The sequence below is a fragment of the Vombatus ursinus genome, unplaced genomic scaffold (genome assembly GCF_900497805.2).
Source record: "Vombatus ursinus unplaced genomic scaffold, bare-nosed wombat genome assembly UNPS02012156.1, whole genome shotgun sequence".
NCBI classification, from domain to species: domain Eukaryota; kingdom Metazoa; phylum Chordata; class Mammalia; order Diprotodontia; family Vombatidae; genus Vombatus; species Vombatus ursinus.
This window is the reverse complement of record NW_020951934.1, coordinates 3,887,734-3,909,935: the sequence shown is the minus strand read 5'-3', so window position 1 is coordinate 3,909,935 and position 22,202 is coordinate 3,887,734. Positions and strand designations below refer to the sequence as shown.

At 41.0% G+C, this 22,202-nt stretch overlaps 1 protein-coding gene across 2 annotated transcripts in view; it reads right to left on the bottom strand.

The window, feature by feature from the left end:
- Window positions 1-22,202, bottom strand: part of CEP164 (centrosomal protein 164) — a 75,977-nt gene that overhangs the window by 15,939 nt on the left and 37,836 nt on the right. The window contains exons 11-17 of one of the 2 annotated variants that reach the window (XM_027857485.1): window positions 12,578-12,663; window positions 11,894-11,947; window positions 11,408-11,545; window positions 10,085-10,222; window positions 4,586-4,795; window positions 3,237-3,368; window positions 1,073-1,289 (exon numbers count right to left, since the gene is read on the bottom strand). In XM_027857485.1, the coding sequence (XP_027713286.1) occupies window positions 1,073-1,289; window positions 3,237-3,368; window positions 4,586-4,795; window positions 10,085-10,222; window positions 11,408-11,545; window positions 11,894-11,947; window positions 12,578-12,663 (975 nt within the window). The remainder of the gene's footprint in view (window positions 1-1,072; window positions 1,290-3,236; window positions 3,369-4,585; window positions 4,796-10,084; window positions 10,223-11,407; window positions 11,546-11,893; window positions 11,948-12,577; window positions 12,664-22,202) is intronic. The other variant, XM_027857488.1, reaches the window with a different exon arrangement.

Here is a 22,202-nt window from a genome sequence, read left to right as displayed (position 1 = left end):
AGTTTCTATAATTTACAATCAAGTAAGCATCCAAAAAGTCAGGGACTCATCTCTCTTAGTTGTGGGCAGGATTATAGCCAAACTGATCTCTCTCTTGAGTTTAAACAAATTTATGAAAAAAAAAGTCTCTGACTTTCCTGAGGCCCCCAGCTCCAAATCTCCCAAGAGCTACAAAGCTTTGGGTATTGCTGCCATTTAGAGCTCATTTCCCCTAATCCAATGGCCAAAGTCCCTGGGAAAACCTCTATAAAGGTCCACAGAGCTTGCCATTTTGGAGGAAGGGAAGGAAGGGTGGCTTGGACCCTGTGATTTCATTAGTACTGGGAATTCCAGATGAGGAAAGCTCCTCTCCCAAGACAGACCAGCACCCGCTCAGCATCAGATTCTCTTAAAGTTGCCTAGAACATTAAGTGATTTGGCCAGGGTTGCACAGCTAGTATGGGTCAACCTTCCAGCCTTCTATTTACTCTAACACCCACCTGAGGAGAATATTAGTTGGCTAAGGGAGGAGGGAAGAGACAAAAGTGTGCCAAGCAGGTTCTGATGAATGTGAAGTCATCTCACCTACCCCACTGGGATGAGGGTAGGGAAGAATCTCCCAAGAGACTTTGCTCTAGTTACAGGTGGATGGGGCTTGGGGCAATCATAGGATCATCGTGGGATGAGGATATTTCTCCCCAACCCTGATTTGCCACCACTGAGGAGGGCACGCCTGTGGCTATTGTCCCAAGATCAGTCCCCATCTTCTGAGGGAAGAACTCTCAAGCTGCTTCCAAGTCCACCTCTCCCAAGGGTAACCCTGAGATCAGACAGGTCCATTCTGAGCTTCTCGTGCTGAATGGGTCCATGTCACCCTTCTCTAGATCCGTTTGTAGGTTACATTCATTCTCTACTCTGTTCCAACCTCTAAAAATGAGTGGTTGATCCTCCTTGCCTCCACCTGGGCCCTAGGCCTCATCCCTGTTTTCTTCCTCATCGAGTAAACCAACAGAAGTTCCATATTAGGGGCGAGGACACTCACTAACATGAAAGCTTCCATACCCTAATTAGGTCTCTAATTAGACATACACACCTCCTTCCTTTCATCTCCCAGTCGTTCCTTCAGCTGACTCATTGCTTTTTCATTCTCCTCTTCCAAGAGGGCCCTCTCTTTCTTTTCATTACCCTCCATTTCCTCCTTAAATTTCTCCAGCACCTGCTTCTTTTTCTGCTCCAGGCTAGACCTCTCAGCCCTCTGCAATGACTCCCAGTCTTCTTTTATTTTCTTCAGTGAAGCTTCTTGCTCTGCCCTGGAGAGACAGGAGGACAATGGGAAAGACATGAGCACCACTGGGGAGAGCTTCCTGAGACCAGAGACTCCATTCTCAGGCAGTCAATCAATCAATAAACATTTGTTAAGTGCTCAGCTAAAAGCTGGGGATACAAAGAGGCAAAAGACAGTCCCTGCCCTCAAGAAGCTTATAATCTAATAAGGGAGACAATAAATAAATATATTCAAATAAGTAGGATATTTACAGGAAAAATAGGAAATAATCAACAGAGGGAAGGTGCTAGAACTAAGGGAGGTTCCAGAAAGGTGTCCTGTAGAAGGTGAGATTTTAGTTGGGACTTAAAGGAAGTCAGGGGAGCCAGTAAGCAGAGAAAAGGAAGGAGAACATTCCAGGCATGACAGACGGACAGAGAAAATGTCCAGAGCCAAGAGATGGAGTGTCTTGTTCACAGAACAGCAAGGAGGCCAGTCTCACTACACTGAAGGGTACTTGGAGTGTGGGTGTGTATGGTATAAGAAGAGTGGAAAGGTAGGAGGGAGCTAGGTTATGAAGAGTTTTGAAGGACACAGCATTTTATATTTCATCCTGGAGGGGACAGGAAGCCACTGGAGTTTACTGAGTAGGGGGATGATATGGTTGGACCTTTACTTTAGGAAAATCACTTTAGTGGCTGCATGAAGGATGGATTGGAGTTGGGGAGAAGACTTGAGGCAGGTAGACCCACCAGCAGGTTATTGTAATAGTACAGGTGTAAGGTGATGAAGGCCTGTACTAGAGTGGTGGCAGTATCAGAGGAGAGAAGCGGGTATAGATGAAAGATGTTGCAAAGGTGAAATCAACAAGCCCTGGCAACAGATTAGATGTGGGGGGGTGAGTGATCATGAAGATGACTCCTAGGTTGGAAGGCCAAGGAACTGGGAGGATGGTGCTGGCCTCTACAGTAACAGGGAGGCTAGGTGGGTTTAGGGGGAAAGATAATGAGTTCAATTTTGGACATATTGAGTTTAAAATGTCTACTGGACATCCAGGTCAAGATATCTGAAAGGCATTTAGAGATGACAGCCTGGAAGCCAACAGAGAGGTCGGCAGGAAAGGTAGACCGCAAAATCATCGGCACAGAAATGATAATTTAATCCATGGGAACTGATGAGATCACCAAGTTAAGTAATATACAGGGAGAAGAAAAAACGGCCCATGACAGGACCCTGAGGGACACTTATAGTTAGATGGCATGTTCTGGATGAGCCAGCAAAGGAGACTGAGAAAGAGCAGGAGAAAGGAGTGTCCTGAAAACCCAAGGAAAAGAGAATTTCAAGCAGAAGAGGAATCAACAGTGTCAAAGGCTGCAGAGACGCTAAGGAGAATGAGGACTGGAAAAAGGCCATTGGATTTGGCAATTAAGAGCTCACTGGCAACTTTGGAGAGAGCAGTTTCAGCGGAATAATGAAGGTGAAAGTTAGATTGTAAGGGAAGAAGAAGACAGTGAGAAGAGAGAAAATGCAGACATCTATTACGGATAGCCTTTTCAAGGAATTCAGTCACAAAGGTCTGAAAAGACATAGGCTAACAGGTAGCAGGGGGTATCAGGTGAGTGGGATTGGGTTTTTTGGGGGTTTTGTTGTTGGGGTTTTTTTTGAGAATAGGGGAAATATCGGCATGATTGTAGAGAGTAGGGAAGGAGCCATTAGACAGGGAGAGATTAAAAATAAGTGACAGAATAGGGATCTCAGAGGGGACAGTCTGTTGGAGGAGATGGGATGGAATAAGATCACCTGAGCAGGAAGAGGCATTAACCTTGGGAAAGAGTATGACCACTTCATCATGTCAGATAGGGATGAAGGAAGAGAGAGGGGTCGAAGGCACCTGAGTGATGGGAGCTGAGGAAGAGGGGAGAAGAGGGAACTCAATTAAAATGAGGCAAGGGGTTCTCAAGGGAGTCTGGGGGGCTCACAGTACAATCCACACCTAATTTGATTCTCCTGTGTTTCTGTACTGGCTCGGATCTGAGCTCGGAGCTTGGAAAGTTTCTGACCCTCTTCTTCCCTCACTCGAGCCTCTTCCTCCTCAGCTGTTTTCTTGAGCTGCTCTCTCAGACACCTGAAAGAAACATAAAAGAGTTTGCTGCAAGGACTTCAAATTTATTTCCTCTTTTGTCCACAGGGCCTTGCTGTGAGCCTATGGGATGACTGGCTGGGAAGCTTCCTAGAGATTAGTGATGGATCTATTTCTATTTGAGACCATGCTCCTTCCCTCTGCCAATTCTTGGGGAGAGGAAAGCACGAATAACTTGGGGGGTACTCCTTGTCTCAAAGGTGGAATGCTGGCTGCCTAATCCCAAAACAGCATCATCCCAGACCAAAGACAGACAACTCTTGATTATCCACCTATGGATTATCTGATTTTTAGATTAGAGCCTTTGATTGTTTAATCTCAGGTTGGCTTCTCCCAATTTACATAACATGCTTCTAAAGCTGCCTGGATTCTTCACTGTCAGCTGGTTTATGCTCAGGAAATTCAAGCTCACTTTAATATTGGGCTGAGCAAAATAAAATGATTGAGGCAAATCTGCTGCCAAAAGGACCAGAATCAATTCCAAAGCCAAATATAAATGGTCTGGGATTAGCTACACCACTGCTCCCAATGAATCAACATTCAAACATGTCAGGAGTTAATGTGATCTGAGGTTACATTAACCAAAGGTGGAGTGATGTGCTGACCCCTGACCTGGTCAGATAACATCTAGAGTACCACCCTCAGGTTAAGTAAAACAAAGGAAGACCAGGATAGTGAGGGGACCCAAGACCATATCATGCACCCATCAGCTGAAACAATGGAGAAGTATAACCTAAAGAGGAAAACGCATAGGGGGCACAAAACAACTGAATATCTTCAAATATCTGTGAAAGAGGGACCTGATTTGTTGTTCTACTTGAGTTCAAAGGGCAGAATGAGGTAGAAATTACAAAGGACTTTTTGGTTCAATATAGGGAAACACTTCCTAACAATCAGAGTTGTCCAAAAGCGGAACAGACTCCATTGGGAAGTAGTGAGTTCCCTGTTACTGGAGGTCAAAAGAAGGATGAGTGAATCTATCAGAGATGTTTGCAGAGCAGATTCATGCTTCTGGTAATAGCCGAATTAGATGATCTCTGGGGACCCTTCCAAATGTAGGATTCTAGGATCTTTCCCAGGCCAAGAGCAACTCTGGTCTAAGAAGAAAGGAAACATGGCACCCCACACATGAGCATTACTGCCGATATCATCTCAAAGACCAGGCCCCAGAAGGCTTCCTCCCCAAGAAGAAGGAATAGGACCTGAGGGACTTGTCCTTCTGCTCCTCAAGTTTCAGCATCTCCTCTTCTTCCTCTCGACACAGCTCCTCCCGCAGCTGCTCCATCTTCTGTCTCCGATTCTCTAACAGTCTTGCTCGCTCCTGCTCCAGATCCTGGACTGTCTTCTCTTCTATGACGTTTAGGGAATCCCCTAAGGGCTGCCTCTGAGGGGTTAAGGATTCTAGGACAAGTCTATCAAGGGCAGAGAGTAACACATTGTTACATGGTATAACATATGGACTCATTAGCCTACAGCACATATACAGCATACAAAATGTGGAGTCATACTATAAGGGCACACAAATACACATCATATACGAGACACCTAAGACACATAGGGAACAAAAGTACAACTCCCACTGTCCAAAGACAAAGCGTAAATCAACTCAGTAAACAGTTGGTCTACAATGCTAATAGTCTCCCTGGTTAAGACACCAAGTTCCTAGGGACAAAGAGAAAGGTGACTGGGGTAGCACATCTTTGATTCCCAGAAAACTTGATACTCATGCCCTTTAACGGCAGATATGCTAGCTAGGGGAGGCAGGAGAGGTAGAGAAAAGCATTATCACTAGCTGATCCTACCCCTAGATAACCCAGTGCTAGTTTCCCCTCTCTACCTAGGAGACATGCTATTTGAGGTTCACATCATTAGGCTGAAAACAGTCTACTTGAATCTGCCCTCTATCTCCCAATATAAAAAGCCAGTGAAAAAAGGGAGGATATTTCCCCAATACAGAGTATACAGCCCAACTCCTGGACCTCTAAAACTTTCCTGCTCATAGTTCAGGGATAAAGGTTTCTCATGTGTAGGAGAATTCTGACTGAAAACCATTTCTAGTGCAAGAGGTTTCAGGATCATAAATTTAGTGAGGAAAGGAACCTTTGAGGTCATCAATCAAGTCCAACCCTCTCATTTTACAGATGGAGGAACTGAAACCTTGAGAGGTTACATGACTTGCCCTAGGTCACACTGCTAGTAAATGTCCATGCCAGAACTCAAACCCAGGTCTTCTTAATTCCCAGGCCAACACTCCATCCACTATGCCATGCAAAGGGAATTGTGGCAGTTCAGTACCCTTGAACATCTGTTCAAGGGGTAATTCTTTTTATGGAGGAGTGAGAAAGGCATTCCCAGGTAATTTTTTTAAACAAAAATATCAGAAATTATACATCAAAACCAATGTTGCCTCCTCTGAGTCACTGTAGTTTCTTGGGCTTCTGAAATTTCTCAAAGAGGAATTCCAAAAATGTTTTGAACAATCATAATATTGGAATTAGTGGTTCTTTCCAAGCTCATGACCTTGAATCTGGACAAGATTCAGTGGGAAGGATAAAGATAGGCTCCTCTTGGTTTCTTTTCATCTGTTTGTTTGTTTCATTTGTTATAAAAACCAGTCTCTTGACTTTTCAGTCATACCTCATTAAGTGTAGTCTCAAGATATAGGAATGGCTCAAAGTTGACCTAAGCAGCCACCCGTGAAAAAAGCCAAAAGACCAAAACCGAATCAACTGTCAATGTCAGTGGAGATGCTCAGCATGAGTCTTGTGGATGACACTAGAAAGCACGGGGTTCAAAACCCCCTTTCTCCTCCTTGCAGCTCCAGCAATACAACAGATGGGAGGTGACAGATCAGAATAGCAGGAGAAAAAATGGCAATTGAGGGGCTTAGAAATTACAACTTGGATCCCTTTATGCCTGATGAAGGAGTGAGGTAGGACTATATTATCTTCTTGCTAAAATCATTAAGATTCTTGTTGATTGATCTCCCAAAACCATGGAGTAGTCCTGGGTCACACCACAGGTTCCTCTTTCTCAAGTCTCTTTTTGGCCCACTTCACACACTGGCTTCATCTGACTGCCCTGGCAAGTCCAACCACGGCAGACGTCAGATGGGCTGCTGTTGCCACCTCCCTCCTTTGAGAATCCTGCCCTCAGAAACAGCCTCTCTCTCTCCCAGCAGCTCTCTGCCTCATCAACTCTCCAACTCATTTCCAACCTTGGCTGAAAGCATCATTTTTTCCTGAGATAGTACCTTTTAATGTTTCTCTCCCCTGTGGGCTATCTATGTGGGGCTCTAGGGACAGATGCTGCAGAAGAGATGAAGCATCAGATAAAATGTCAGTGTGCACCGAGCCTGCAAATACACGTGTGTTTGCATACCTTAGTATGTAGCGTACACAGGGCTACTTTCTAGTTAGTCTTCCTCTTTCCCCAGTGTCTGGATTTGGGAAAGGTTTCACTCAAGGTCTGAGACCATAAGCAGTGGGTCAGAGCCACATTACAAAATCTGAGCCAACACTAGAAGGGAACCCCCAAAGGTCCAGTCCAACCAAGAATGTCCTCTACAACATACTTTGATAACGGGTCATACAGCCTTTGTCTGAAGACCGCTAGTGAGGGAAAAGCCACTATCTCCAACACAGCCCATTTCACTTTTGGATAGCTCGGTTAGCAAAATTTTTCCTTACATCAAATCAATATCTACCTCTGCAACTTTTACCCATTATTCCTAGTTCTGCCTTTTGGGTACCAATGATAGCTTCTCAAATACTTGAAGAGAGCTAACTATCACATCCTCCCCTCCATGCTTCCTACCCCTAGCCAAGTCTTCTCTTCTCCATGCTATATATCCTCAGTTCCTTCTATACAGATTCTCATATAGCATGATCTCAGGACCTTTCAGTATCTTGGTGACCCTCATTTGGAAATTCTCTAGCTATTTATGTCCTTCCAAAAATATGCTATCCAGAACTAAACCCTATACTCTAGATGTGATCTGATCAAGTTAGAATACAATAGTTCTGGACATCCCAGAGATGAAAAAAGCTCTGGCAGATGACCCAGAACCAATAAATGGGACAGTCATTGCCCTCAATATCTCCAGAAAAAAAAAAAGTTTTTTCCCAATGAAACTTTGAAGCTGACTAGAAGAAAGTCATGGAGTTTGAAAAAGAGTCCAGGAAAGGACCAGATGGCAGGTCCTAGGGAAAATATAGAAATTCCCAATATCTGATCCAACTGAGATACTACAAAGAGACTATGAGTGGCAGCTAGAACTGGGATGGTGAAGGAATGACTAATGCAGCTATGTTGAGAGGAGTAGACTAAGTTTAGGGGCTCTGCCTAGCCCTCACTGCCCATTCCGCTCATGAAAAAGATACTCAGAATCTGTCTTGGGTGGTCACTGTATCTCCTTAGCCTCTCTGAAATATACTTTGCTGGGGCAGCTAGGTGGCACAGTGGATAGAGCACCAGCCCTGAAGTCAGAAGGACCTGGGTTCAAATCTGGCCTCAGACCAAACACTTGACACTTACTAGCTGTGTGACCCTGGGCAAGTCACTTAACCCCAATTGACTAAAAAAAAAAAAAGAAATATACTTTGCAGATACTGCACAATGATCAAATATGAATGCTTAGCTAGTCTCAGCAATACAATAATCTAAGACCATTCCAGAGAACTCATGATAAAAAATATGTCCACATCTAGAGAAAGAACTGATGTAGTCTGAATACAGATCGAAGCATACTATTTTTCACTTTTTTAATTTTTTGTGTGTGTTTTTTTTTCCTTTTGGTCTATGTCTTCTTTCACAACATGACTGATATGGAAATATGTTTTGCATGGTTGCACATATATAACCTATATAAAATTGCTTGCCATCTCAGGGAGAGGGAAGATGAGGGAGAAAATTTGGAACTTAAAAATTTTTTAAATGAATGTTAAAAGTTGTCTTTACATGTAACTGGGTAAAAATATCATTTTTAAAAAAGAGAAAGAAATATACTTTGCAGCCTGACCCAATGAAAAGGACTCCAACTCCTATAGGAATCATGATATTGTAAGAGAAAAACAATGCCCTAGCAATTATAGCTGTACAACATAATGGTTTGCTTTGAGAGGTGTTAAGGTCACCATGGCTGGACAACCACCAAGTGTTGAGGAAACTATAGAGGGGCCTGTCTGGTCACTAACCTGCTACATGACCTTGCCAAACTCTCTGTGCCATTTCCTCATCTGTACGATGGGTATGTCACAACTTGCATTATCTACCTCATGGAAATGTTATGAGCAAAAGTGCTTGGTAGATGGGAGATATTATAATCGTGATTATTACACAGGCTTCAAAGATGGGTCGAGCAACTGAGGACAAGCCTAAGTCCAAAGAGGCTCATCACCCAAGGGCTGGCCACAGCAATTTATGGAACCACCCACCAAGGCAGAGGGCTTTCGATCTGCATCAGGAGAGGGAGTATCTATATAATTTGATATATGCATGAAATGTCAAAGTTTTATTGTGTCAAAATGTCCAAGGAACTCCCTCTACTAACACAGATTATTATGTTGTGAATAATGTTACGCTTCAGGCAAAGCTCATGGTTCATAAAGGTCATAAAATCACTAAGTGTGAGAGCCAGAATTTTAACCCAGGTCTCCCTGATTTCAAAATCAGAAAATCCATTATCCATTATACCACACTGCCTCTCGGGAGTTTTAACATAAAATAATACCTGACCTCCCTACTTCACAGGAGTATTATGAAGATTAACTAAGACAAAGGATTTGAGAGCATTTTGGGTAAAAGGTTTCAGCTATTAACAAACACTTGCAAAATGCTGAACTTCATCAAAATCAAAGAGATACAAATTAAAACAACTGTGTGGTACCAAGTCACACTCATCAAACAGGAAAAATAATTAAAAGCAATGAGACTCAATGCTAGTTTAGTTGTGGAAAAACAGGTACAATTATTCATTGCTGGTGGCTCAGAAAATTTGTTGAATCTTTTTGGAGAGCGCTCTTGCTGTACAGAGTAAAAGTTACAAAAATAATCCTACCCTTTGAACCAATAATTCCACTGTTGGGAATATTCCCTGAAAATGTTACTAAAAAAAAAAAAAGCAAACAAAAGAAGAGTTGTCAAAGATGTTCACAGCAGCATTATATGTAATTATGCTGGAGCTAACCTAAATATATCCAGTAATGGGAGAACAGTTAAACAAATTGCAGTACATTCATGTAAGAGAATATGATACAATTAAGACTAACAAATATAAGAAGTACAAAGAAGCCTTTATGAAATTATTTAAAGTGGAAAAGCAGAACCAGAAGAATGAGGATAGACAAGGAATCCCAATAATGTCTCAGAAGGAGTGACTGAAAAGCTATGATTAAATTATACAATGAAATTAATTCATTTAAATGTAGATACTAAGCCAGTTTAGTTGAATGTACTGATGTTCAAGATTAAGTTTTTAATTAATCATTTAATAAAAAAAATTTTTTAGCTGCTTGACCAGAAATGACTCCTCTTCTCCCTCCAGCATGGGACCTCTTTAAACCACCAAACCTCCCTACACACCTGCTTCTCCATGGAAGAGCTTTCATCCCAAAGTTCCACACACACAACCATTCTTTATGTGGCAAGCAGGCAGACCACATGCAAAAGACATGAAGAGAGAGATTAAAACTGGCCCTCACTCTTCTCGGAAGCCTGGCAAGGTTGGGCTGGTCATCATCTCCTCGAGTTCTTCTGCCTTCTTCTGCTCGTGTTCAGCCTTTGTGGCACACGGCTCTTCTTCCGTCTTGCAGTCATGAGCGGGGTTGACGATCTGTTCACTTTTGTATCAGTAAGAAAGTAAGAGAAGCATGAGAAGGACAGGGAGCTTGGGACTCAGTTCAGGGACAAAGAAAAAAGTGATTTGGAACAGATGGCACACCAGTTTCCCAACCACAGGTGCCAGGCTTTCTACAGATTTTTAGCCCTCTCCGTGCCTATTCCCCAGCAACGTGAGACACAGTAAGAGAGTGCAGGTCCATGTCCTATCTGGGACACAGAATTTCACAGCACCTAGTGAGATACTATGCAGACAGCAGGCAAATTTAATTGATGTTACTGACTGAATGCTAGTTCTTTTAGGTATTCACGAGTGTTTAACAAGACCAATGGTCTCAAAGCCAAGGCTGAAAGCTCTGAGAGAAACAACTTGCTTCTCTTGTTCCTCTGAGAGGAACAAGAAGAGAAGACTATGGTCTATGAATCCAGTTTTCTGGTCTGACACAGGAAGTCTTCTCTGACTGCCATCTCTAATTCCCAAAATGAGTCCTGCCAAAATAACAGGTACTGTGGTGATACTGTGGTGAGAAAGGAAGGAATAATAGCTCAAATGTATATAGCTCTGTAAGGTTACAAAGCACTTTCCCCAGACTAACCCTAAGAGAGGTAGTACAAGCAGTCCTGTCCCCATGTCACAGATGAGGCTCAGAGGTAAAGTGCTTTGGCCAGTATCACATGCTACTAAGCATCAGAGCTAAGACTCCGACATAAGTGTCCTGGTTCAAGTCTAGCCCTCTTTCCCCTACGTGCTGCTGCCTCTCCAGCAGCAGGCAGAAGGAAGAAGGGAAGCTACTCCAGCATCACTAAAAGAGTTGCCAGTGCTTGCAACCACCTCTCTGTTGTGGGAAGGAAGAGATGGGGGACCAAAGGATACTTTCTAATTCAACAATTTCTAAGTTTCCACTAATGAAAATAAATGCACCATTTGCAAATCCAGAGCAGGGTGAAGAAACAGGGCCAGACTCCTTACTTTCCTTAAAGAAAGAGGATTCCTATGCCAGTCACACATATAGGTATCTTACGTGACTTTCCATCAAGGCATCCTGCTGCTCACCATGGCACAGACCTAAATCTAACTCTTCCCTTTCCAGGCTCCAGGTTAGCACATCCTCTGGGCTGCCATCTCTGTACCACACCCCACCCCCAACTCCCTGTTGACACAGCAGAAGACTCAAACCAACCCTTACCTCTTTGGGGAGGAGGCCTGTGAAGTTGGGCTGGCTGTCACATTCTGTTCAGGTTCCACTGTCCCCCCAGGCTCCCCCTCCAGAGAATGCTGCCCTTCTCCTACCCCTTGGACATGAAAAACGCTCTGGATTTTCTCCCTTCACAGAAGGAAGAAGGCAACTATTAGTCATGAAGAAGACATCAGGGCCCATGTCTCTCATTTTAGGTCAAAAAGAGAGGGTGAGAGGGAGCACAGTGGCAAAGGAAGGCTCACCTGAGGCACCACACTACCCTCCAGCAGCCCCTGGCTCCCTTCTCTCCCCCCTCCACAGAGACCCACACAGACAAAAGCATCTCAAAGGAGGTGGCGCAAACAGGGCAAGGGAGGGAGAAGGAAGATTCTTATGGATGAGCTGCAGCACATCCCTCCCCCCAACTCTCTAACTTGGGGGCAGGCTTCCCACAGCCCTTTCTTAGACAAATCAGTTTTTCTGGGATACACTTACTCTTCATGTGAATGATGACTGGAGATACTGGCAGATGGGTGTGTACCCAGTATTCTAAAGCACATCAGAGAGGTGGGGACCAAGAGAAGAGGGAAAGGAAAATGGGGAGAAAATGATATACCTGACATAGGGGATCATCACTTTCAAAACTGCATGAAGTTATGATTTAAGGAGGTAGAGAATCAATCCGTTTTTTGCTATCTAAAAGCTACAGGCCTTTCCCCAGAGTAAAAGCCCCTGATTTCCTATAGCTCAGATCTGGGATACCACTGCCTCTGTGAGCCCTGGTCATTCCTGAGGTCAAAGGGACTTGTTTCAGAGGTCAGTGTTGACCCTCTCCCCCTGTAGCTTCCCTTCTGCACACAGACTATCCCAGCCTTGGCCCTATGCCACACGTGGAAATGCTTAATCAGTTTAATACAACAATGAGGCCAGACCCCAGGTCCCACAAATGGTGCAGTATGGACAAGGTCATTTCCAAAGGCATGCAGCAGCACTTTAAAAAAGCCCTGCTTAGCATGAAACATTAGGGCAACAACAAATGAGCTTGGGAGGCTACTGAATCCATCCTCCTTCCCTGTAGACAAAAGCCCTTAGTAGTCATCTCAGAGATGAGAATCCTTTCCAGGCCATTACTAAGGCTCTCTGTTTCACACCGCTGAAGTGAGATTTCATGTTCCATACCTCTCTTCATCACTGGATTGTTCACTCTCTGGTTCTTCCAGGTTGGACTGAATTTGGTCTTTTTCCTCCTCTGCTGGGCCCTTGGTCTGGGGGCAACAAGCAAGGATGTTATGCTTTAGTTGGGGAAATGGGAAAAGCACTTCTGCACTCCCACTGACTTCCAGGCTTTGAGGGAAGCACCAACAATCTCAGTGCTTGTATGAACTACTAAGACATTGAGGCTATAAAGGAAACAGAATCTAAGTCTGTAGAATCCTATTTCTCAATACCTTGGCTAAGTTTCCTCTCACTCCCAATTTCTTAGTTGTTTCCTGGGACTGCTATAGTAGTATGAGGAGAACAGCTCACCTAACCATATTCACTGAATAGTCACTGTGTGCAGAGCCCTGCACTAGGTACTGTGAAAGAATACGCAGAAAGTCACCCTTTCTGCCTTTGGAAAACCTTCGGTATAAGCAAAGAGAAAAGGGAAGCAACCAAACACATCCATCACCTGTACAAACTATATACCTGAGTACTAGAACTATCATGAGGTAAATAGGACTTAGTAGCAATGCTTAGGAAAAGTTCCCTGGAGAAGGAATTTCTCAGACAGTGTCACAACAGGTTATACTTATTAGAGGGTAGAAAGTTCTACCCTCAAAACCAAAAAACTGCCAAAGCTGTGCTCCTGTGAAAAGGAAGAAGATGCCTGATGGTCCATCCATGGTATTCCCAACCACCTAGGTACCATCATTAAACAAATGCCTTCCTCATACACAGGACCATGCCATTTAGCCAATAAATCTCTGTGAGACTCTTCACAGCATAAAGAAAGGTTCACAAGTATCATCACATAGGAGACTATGGGCATCTCATATGATAAGAAGGAGCCAAGTGGACAAGACTTCAAATTCATGACTCCCTTTGCTTTAATCCAGACATAAAACAAACAGTTCTAAAAGAAAGTAAACCACAGACCTAAAAATCAGCGAATGAACTCCATCTCTTCTTTCTATTCCCTATACCTAAGGAGAGAGTGTCTACTTCATGTTGCCTATGATCATGGGATGAGGGACAAAAGCAATGCAGTTAGGAAGGAGCAGAGCTAACAAATACTTACAAGGATGATGAAAAGTAAGGGGGCCTGGACATTTTCAAATGCTTCCCACAGAAGTAGGTGAACAATTCCAACCTACCCCAACCCTATCTCTCAACCAGAGTAAAGTACCTTTGTCAAGTGGCATTCCAAAACCAGCCATCTATAATCCTGATAGGAGTTTCTTCTGTTCTGGGACAACAAGGGTTAATGGGGGGGGTAGGAGATAGATCATTCTGTCTTCCCCCAGCTGGGGCTTCCTGGGCCCAGGCTGGCACACTGCCCTGCCCTCCCTTTTCCCTACCCCTACCACCCACTGACAGCTCAAGCTTCAGCAGCTGTGGCCCAATTCTACCATCTGGATGGGCTGTAAGGGGCAGGGCCAGAACTGTGACCCCATCCCCTCCCCCAAAAAAATTTTAAGTTAAAAATAGAAATATCATCTGTGAATATCTTGTGGCATGCATCGCAGAAGGATTCCCTGCTAGTGCTGTCACTTTTAATCACATCAGCCAGCTCAGACCCTTCAAACAATGGCTCACTCCTTTCCCAACTCCTCTTCCCATTTCCAATCACAAATGTTATTCCTATAAACTAAACTGTACAACAAGCCTCTTCTTTAGACCTCATATAAATGCCTGTTGAAGAAAAGCCAAAAAAAAAAAAAAACAACTGGACAACCCTCTGATTTAACAAATTTAAAAATAGGAATGATTAAAAAGACAGAAAGATTATGGGCCTATGTAAGTGTTCTGGTATAGAATTTTGGATTAGAATGGCCCATGAGAACAGAGAGCACAAATTCAAGATGGAATTGACCACCTGTGGGAAGGATATCTACAGAAGATCTCTGTCCTTTTCCTCATTTCATTTGCCATATCTGCTATAAACACAATCAACTGCCCTTCGAAGGAGAAAGGTACTGAAAAAGAATGAATAACTAAAGATATGCCTCTAGGGCAGACCCTGAGAGGTTTTTCAACCCTCAGTCCTCAAAACATAATACAGAACAGAATGTTCACTTCAGAGAACCAGCCCAGCCAGAGGGAAAAATCAATAATGCCAAATTTCTACCTAAGGGGTTACAAGGCATGTTCTATGTCCCTGACCTAAAGCTACAAAGTTGTTCTAGACCCCATTTCCCATCCTTAACTTTACTCAGTCAGGTTTTTGTACTCTGGTCCCAGTTCTAAGAAAGTATGGATCAAATCCAAACAGATCCCCTTGATTCCTCAGTTACCATGGTCATGGAAGAAGCCTCACGAGATAGAGAAAAAGAGCAGGATCTCAAGAGCTGAGAGGAGAGAAAGATGGAAGAAGAGGGAGGGGGGAGAGGAAGAGAAGAAGAGATGGAGAGAGGACACAGAAAAGGAGAGAGAGTAGGAAAGGAAGACAGGGGAAGAGAAGGAAAGGGGGGGAGAGAGGGAGAAGGAGGAGAGAAGAGGGAGGAGGAGAGAGGGAGAGGGGAGAAGAAGAACAGGAGAGAAGAGGGAAAGAAGGAAGAGAGTTGGAAGACAGGGAGAGGAAAAAGAGAGGAAGAGGAAAAAGGAGAGAGAGGGGAAGGCATGTAGGGAGGAGGGGATAGGGAAAGGGAGAGGAAGGAAGGGGCAGGGGAGAGAGAATGGGAAAACATGAGAGGGAGGGAGAGAGAGGAAGGGGAAGGGAAGAGGGAGACAAGGACAGAGACAGAGAGACAGAGAAAAGATGTTACTACTTCATAGGGCCCAGCTACACAAAGGAATAGTTGTAAGAGATTCAAGTTTCAATCTCACTTCCTACTCTGAAGATAGTGTAGTTAAGTAGAAACTGGTACAGCCATTTAGGGACCTAATACACTGCCATGACAAAGCAAGCACAGAATGGAATCAGCAAGTGAAGAAAACTTCACCTACAGCATTCAACAGGTGTCTTTGGTGCCTCTATTTCTTATCTGCCTTTTTGGCCTATAGCAAACCAGTATCATAGATATCATCTGACTTCTTTTTTTTTAAACAAAGACCAGTATGTTCATGGTACCCTCGAATATGTTTTACAAAGATTCCTAAGGGTCACAGGTTTAGAGCTGGAAGGTACCTCAGACATCATTTAAATCCAACCTCTTCATTTTACAGATGAGTAAACTGAGGCCCAGAGAGCTAAAGTGACTTGTCCAAGGTCACATACAAAGGAAAAAGTAGATTAGGATTCAAACCCAGCAGTCTTTGCACTGAAAGAATTCTGAACAAATGAGAAAAATTATCAAGTGTTCTACACATCCAACTAAAGAGTTGCTCTGTGAGTTCCTTTCTTAGTTTGAAAACATCTCATGTTTAGCTCTGGCTACAGAGAATTCAAAGCTATGAATCTCTTCATTTATCATGGGGACAAAGACTCCAGGCTGAGTTTCTTGATGAAATCTAGAATTGTTTGGAGGAGTGTTAATTACTGAAGCAAAGGCACATTAGGTCTAGCAAGGATGTACCTCTTTCTACCCTAAATTCACATCAGCCTCTCACGCTTGAATCTTCTGGGCCAGGAATCTCAGTATAGCTTGAGAAGGATTTTGAAACTATTAGCTTTTTTTTTTTTCTATCAACAGATATTTATAGAGGCTACATCATAGCTTCAGTCTCCAGAACCTGGCATTGAGGAGCCAAATACTATGTTATCTATTAGCTCTTAAAAGAGGAGGAAAAATCTCTATTATAATTTTTATAATAATTTCTTTATTATTATTTTTGGAGCACCATCATTAGCTATTGTTTACTGAGTGAAGACTATGTCTTATCAGAAGTGGAATATGATCTAGCCTATAACTACTTAGTAAGAGGAGGAGATTCAAGAGAATTCATAAAGTAGCCTGCTTCTTCTACTGATTCTTCCCCCAACACTGCTTTGGCTAAAGGAAACATATTTGTCTCAGAAATATCTGTCAACTTCTTGGTCATATGACCAAACAAGATGATGGACTGAACATTTTCTCCAGTCTCCATTAACTCTCAATTCCACTCCCAAAAGGAATTATGCAATAGAGGTAGAGGAATTACAGCTAAATCCACAGGACAAGATAAAAGCCTTACGAGTTAACACTGGAGAACCCTAATCTTCAATGTGCTGGCTTAGCACCCCACCCCTACCAGCCTCCATGCTGCTCTGGCAGGCATGGACAAATCAACCCAAAGGTTTGCACCCAGGACCTTCTTCCTATGGAGACTTTGTCAGCACATCCTACCCCACTGCAACAAGCAAAAACACTGATTCTGCCTAGTCACATGGGGGTGGGAGAGGAGAGGAGAGGAAAGACATGTAGGTCAAGGACCCAGTAAAAGTGACTGATAAACCCTAAAGGAAAGGGAATAGAAATCTAGTCTGGGTCAGTCTCGTCCCCCACAAAAACCACTTAGGGTAGGGACAAAGGCAGATGAAAATTAAATTCTCCAATAAGGAGGAGGGAGTAGTGGGAGGGAAAGAAAGAATTTGGAACTCAATTTTTTTTAAATGACGTTAAAAATTTTAATTGGGAAATATTTGATGAAATAAATAAAAATTTATTGGGGAAAAAGCCTAGAGCTCAGATAAACATTGAGGCTGCTAAAGTTAAAAGAAAGGATGAGTATTAAATCCTCAAAGAGATTATGAAGCTCTCTTAAATATTATAGGACATAGAAAATTGAACTGAGTCCTGATGAAACACAGAACCCAATGAAAGCTTAAGGGATCACAGAACAATAAAATATTCCAGAATGGTTCAAAAGAGAAATGAAAACCATAAGAGAAGTAGTCAGAGGGGAACAAATGTCAGAACTTCTAGTATTCACTGACATTCTTAGTAGACTTGAATCCACAATGGCAGATTTCTCCAAAAAAGCTAAAAAGAGGGTTTTGGAACACAAAGATACTGAAGTGAAGGTCAACCTGGAAGAAAAGAAGCAAAAAGCAATAATGCTAAAAAAATAAAAGATCTTCATACAAATGGGAAAAGGACCCACATGTACAAAAATATTTATAGCAGCTCTTTTTTGTGGTGGCAAAGAATTGGAAATTGAGAGGATGCCCATCAATTGGGGAATGGCTGAACAAGTTGTGGTATATGAATGTAATGGAATACTATTGTGCTCTAAGAAATGATGAGCAGGCAGACTTCAGAAAAACCTGGAAAGACGTGTATGGTCTGATGCTCAGTGTACTGAGCAGAAGCAGGGGAACGTTGTACACAGTAACAGCCACGTTGTGTGATGACTAATATTGACAGACTTACCCCTTCTCAGCAATACAAGGATCTAAGACATATCCAAAGGTCTCATGATGGAAAATACTATCCATATCCAAAGAAAGGACTATGAAGTTTGAATGCATATTGAAGCACACTATTTGGTATTATTTTCTTCTGTTGTGTTTTGTTTCCTCTTTCTGGTGGTTCCTCCTACTAGTTCTAATTCCTACTTACAACATCACTAATGTGAAAATATGTTTAATAGGAATGTATATATATAGCCTATATCAAATTGCATGCCATCTTGGGGAAGGAGGGGGAGAAAAATTTAAAACTCAAAAGCTTATGGAAGTGATTATTGATAAAGCAAAATAAATTAATAAAAAAAGTGGGAAAAAAAAAGGATAAAAGATCTTGATTAAAGCAAAAGCCATTGACCTTGAAGACAGACTACACAAAGACAACTTAAGGATCATAGATTACCCCCAGAATAATATGACAAATCAAAAACCTCTGCAACATAATGCAGGAAAAAAATACAAGAAAACTGCCCAGAACTTCTAAATAGAGAGAACAAAGGACCAATGGAAAGAATCCATAGCTCACCTCTAAAGAAAACTTACATTTCAAACTCCAAGACACATAGTAGTTAAATTTAACAATTTTAAGCACATACAATAAATTCAGCAAGTGGTTATGAGAAAGAACTTCAAAGCAGAATATAACAGACTTAACAGAACATATGAACATTACAGAAGCAAAATTCAACTAACACAGAACTGTTCTGTACCCACTAAAAACACAAAAGGAAATGAAATAATATATATTTTGAAAAGCACAGATGTCTAAGATGTAACCCAAAAATATATACCAAAAACCTGAGCCTCATCATCAATAAAAAGATGGACATTTTATAAAAGAGAGAGAGAGAAAGGCACTTAAGGTATTTAAGAAAAGATTTTTTAAAATGAAAAGAATATTCAACTTACAAACACACCAAACAACAGAATACAAGAAGGGAAAATAAATACAACAACCAAGGAAAGAATAAATAATAAAATGAAGTACTCCATCTCTAGAGATTCTTTTTTAAAAAGAGAAAGACTGGCATATGGAAGTTAAAAAAACAGAGAGATTATCAAGAAAATTTTTAAGTACACAAGGAAAGATGAAAACAGAATTTAAAGAAATAAAAGATGTGAAGGTAGAGGAACAGAACTGAAGCACTGCAGACTAAATCTTACAGGTAAAGCACTTTATTTTGTAAGGGAAAAAAATGTGGAATGGAAGGGCTTATAAATGGGAAGAGTGGAAGAGGAAAACAAAAGGGAATGTATGATCAAAATCCAAGGGTTAAAAATGAAAGGAAGATAACTCCTATAGTATCTCAGCAAGAAGAGAGCTGCAGAAGAATGGGAGAGATGGCAGAAAAGAGGGCCTGAGACTGAGGAAATGAAAAAGGGAGGTCTCAACCCAATCGAGTGAGGATGTCTCACTGAACAACCCTCAGATATTACACTCAGATATATGTCTGTGATAGGATATGGAGACTTGAGATGATGAAAGTTGTTTCAGAGGAAAACAACTTCCTCTGAGAGACTGTTGTGCCTCCATAGACAACACCCTGCCCAAGAGGAGGAATATTAGACTCCTGTGGCAACTGGCACTCATGAGGGTGGGAGGACATGGACACAGGGATTAGATCACATGAGAAATGGGAAGGAGAATGACCATGCAGAAAACAAGGGATAGAATTAGACACAGGAATTTCTACCATGAGGCACTGCTTCTATCCTCATCACTTCCCTCATGAATTGGATATTTCTAAGTATACTGGAAAGCAGTACGGCAGAAATTGGGCATGGACCAATATCGTACACACCATTTACCAAGACAAGGGAAAAATGGATACATAACCTAGATATAAAGAGAAATTACAGGAAAATCTGGAGAACATGGAACATGTTGCTTATCAGATTTATGGATGGGAAAACAATTTATGGATAAACGAGAAATAGAGAGCAGAGTGAGGTATAAAATTGATAATTTTGATTACATTAAATTAAAAAATCTTTGTAAAATAAAACAAATGTAGCCAAGATCAGAAGGAAAACAGAAAATTGGGGGGTGGGCGGAATTTTATGGTTTCTCAGATACAGGTCTCATGTCTCAAATATATAAAGAACTTTGTAAAATCTCTAAGAATACAAGTCATTCCCCAATTGATAAATGATCAAAAGATATGAACAGGCAGTTTTCCAACGAAGAAATCAAAACAATTTATAGTCATATGAAAAAATGCTCTAAGTCATTATGGATTAGAGAAATACAAATTAAAACAATCTATAGATATCATTTTACACCCTGTTGTTTGTCCCATCAGATTGGCGAAAATGATTGAAGAGGAAAGTGACAAATGTTGGAGGAGACATGGAAAAATTGGAACACTAATTTATTGTTGGAATTGTGAACTAATCCAACCATTTTGGAGAGCAATCTGGAATTATACCCAAAGAGTTATTAAACCGCCTATACCCTTTGACCCAGCCATACCACTACTAAGTTTATTTCCAAAGATGGTTAGGGAAAAAAGGAAATGAACCTGTGTGTTCTAAAATATTTGTAGTTGCTCTCTTTGTGGTGGCAAAGAATTAGAAATTGAGGGGATGCCCATCAATTGGGGAATGGTTGAACAAGTTGTGGTATGTGATTGTGACGAAATACTACTGTGCTATTAAGAAATGATGAGTTCTATGATCTTAGCAAAACATGGATAGACTTGCACACAATAATGAAAAGCAAAATGAGCAGTAACAGCAACACTGTCTTAAGAACAACTCTGAGAGAATAACTCATCTTGACTGTTATAAATACCCAAATTAACTACAAAGGACATATGAAGGAAGACACTATCTGCATCTAGAGAAAGAACTGAGAAATAGAAGTATGTATCAAATGATTTTACATATATATATACATATTTGTGTCTAATAGTAGCCATCTCTAGGGAAAGAAGGGGAAAAAAGAAATTTACATGATAACTTTATTATATATTTAAAAGGAATAGTAAATTGTACATAATATATTTGCAGTTTCACATGCAATCATCTTTTATTGTGTTATGTTATGGAAATGCTTATTTCATTAAATAAATTAAAAATAAAATAAATTTTTAAAAGACTAAGGCACAACAGAAAAAAGAAATGATGGGGCAATATCTACAAAGGCAATAACATAGAAATTGGTTGGAAGGTGGAATCCAAACTTAGTACTTCAGAAGCTTAAACTCCATGAAAAACAAAGAGATTAAAAAAGGACTAATGATTACAGAGTTGGGGCAGGGAGGTTTGACAAACTATGACTTGAGTGCTATGCCACCAACTTATAATGACCACAAATTGGAGAATAAAACTCTGAACAGCCAAGAAAGGAAAAAAATTAATAATGATAACAAAGCAAAAAAAAATCCTTCTTAGACATAGAAAAAGAAAAATAAATCTAACAAACAAAAGATATTGGAAAGGAGGAGGGATTTTGAATTAATCACACTTAATGGAGCAGTGGAAAATAAGAAGAAGAAAGGGGGAAGAATTAGATAATCAAATTAAAAGAAAGAAAAAGAAATCAATAATTTAAGTAAAACCCCAAAACTAAGGAAAAAGTGGAACAAAAAGAGAAATGGAGAGATGTTAAGGGGTAAAGAGTGCCTGTGGGACACAGTTAAAGCAACATAGTTTAAACAAAACTAATAGTAGGAACAAAGTACTAACTTAAAAGAGGCAAGGAAACAAACACACAAACAAAAAAAGCCTTAAAAAAATACTAATGAAATAGAAGATGGAGGAAAACACGAACCTAATGCTCATGATTTCATAGGTGAATAAATTCAATAATCTAATAAATTGAGAGATAAGAATGAATAAGAAAACAAAATCCCACAATCTATTGCTTATAAGAACATATCTCAAAATGCAAAGATACAGACTTAAAATGAATGGCTGAAAGAAAATGGGCTATGAATGCATCAGCTGAATCCAAAAAAGCAGAAGCTACCATCATGATATCAGACAAAACAAAAATAAAAATTCACAACATAAAGGTAAAGAAATTAAATTACACTTAGAGAAAGCAGACAACAAACCAATATCATAATTAAACTTCTACACCCAAATGGCATAACTTCATAAAGGAAAAATTAATTGAACTGAAAAAAGATAATAGATAGTAATATAATAATAGTAGGAGACTTTAATGTTCATTCAGTGTTGGACAAATCTAACAGAAAGATAAACAAAAGAGAAAATACAAATTCAACTGTTGTAGAATTTAGAACTGAAAGACTTATAACATCTTTT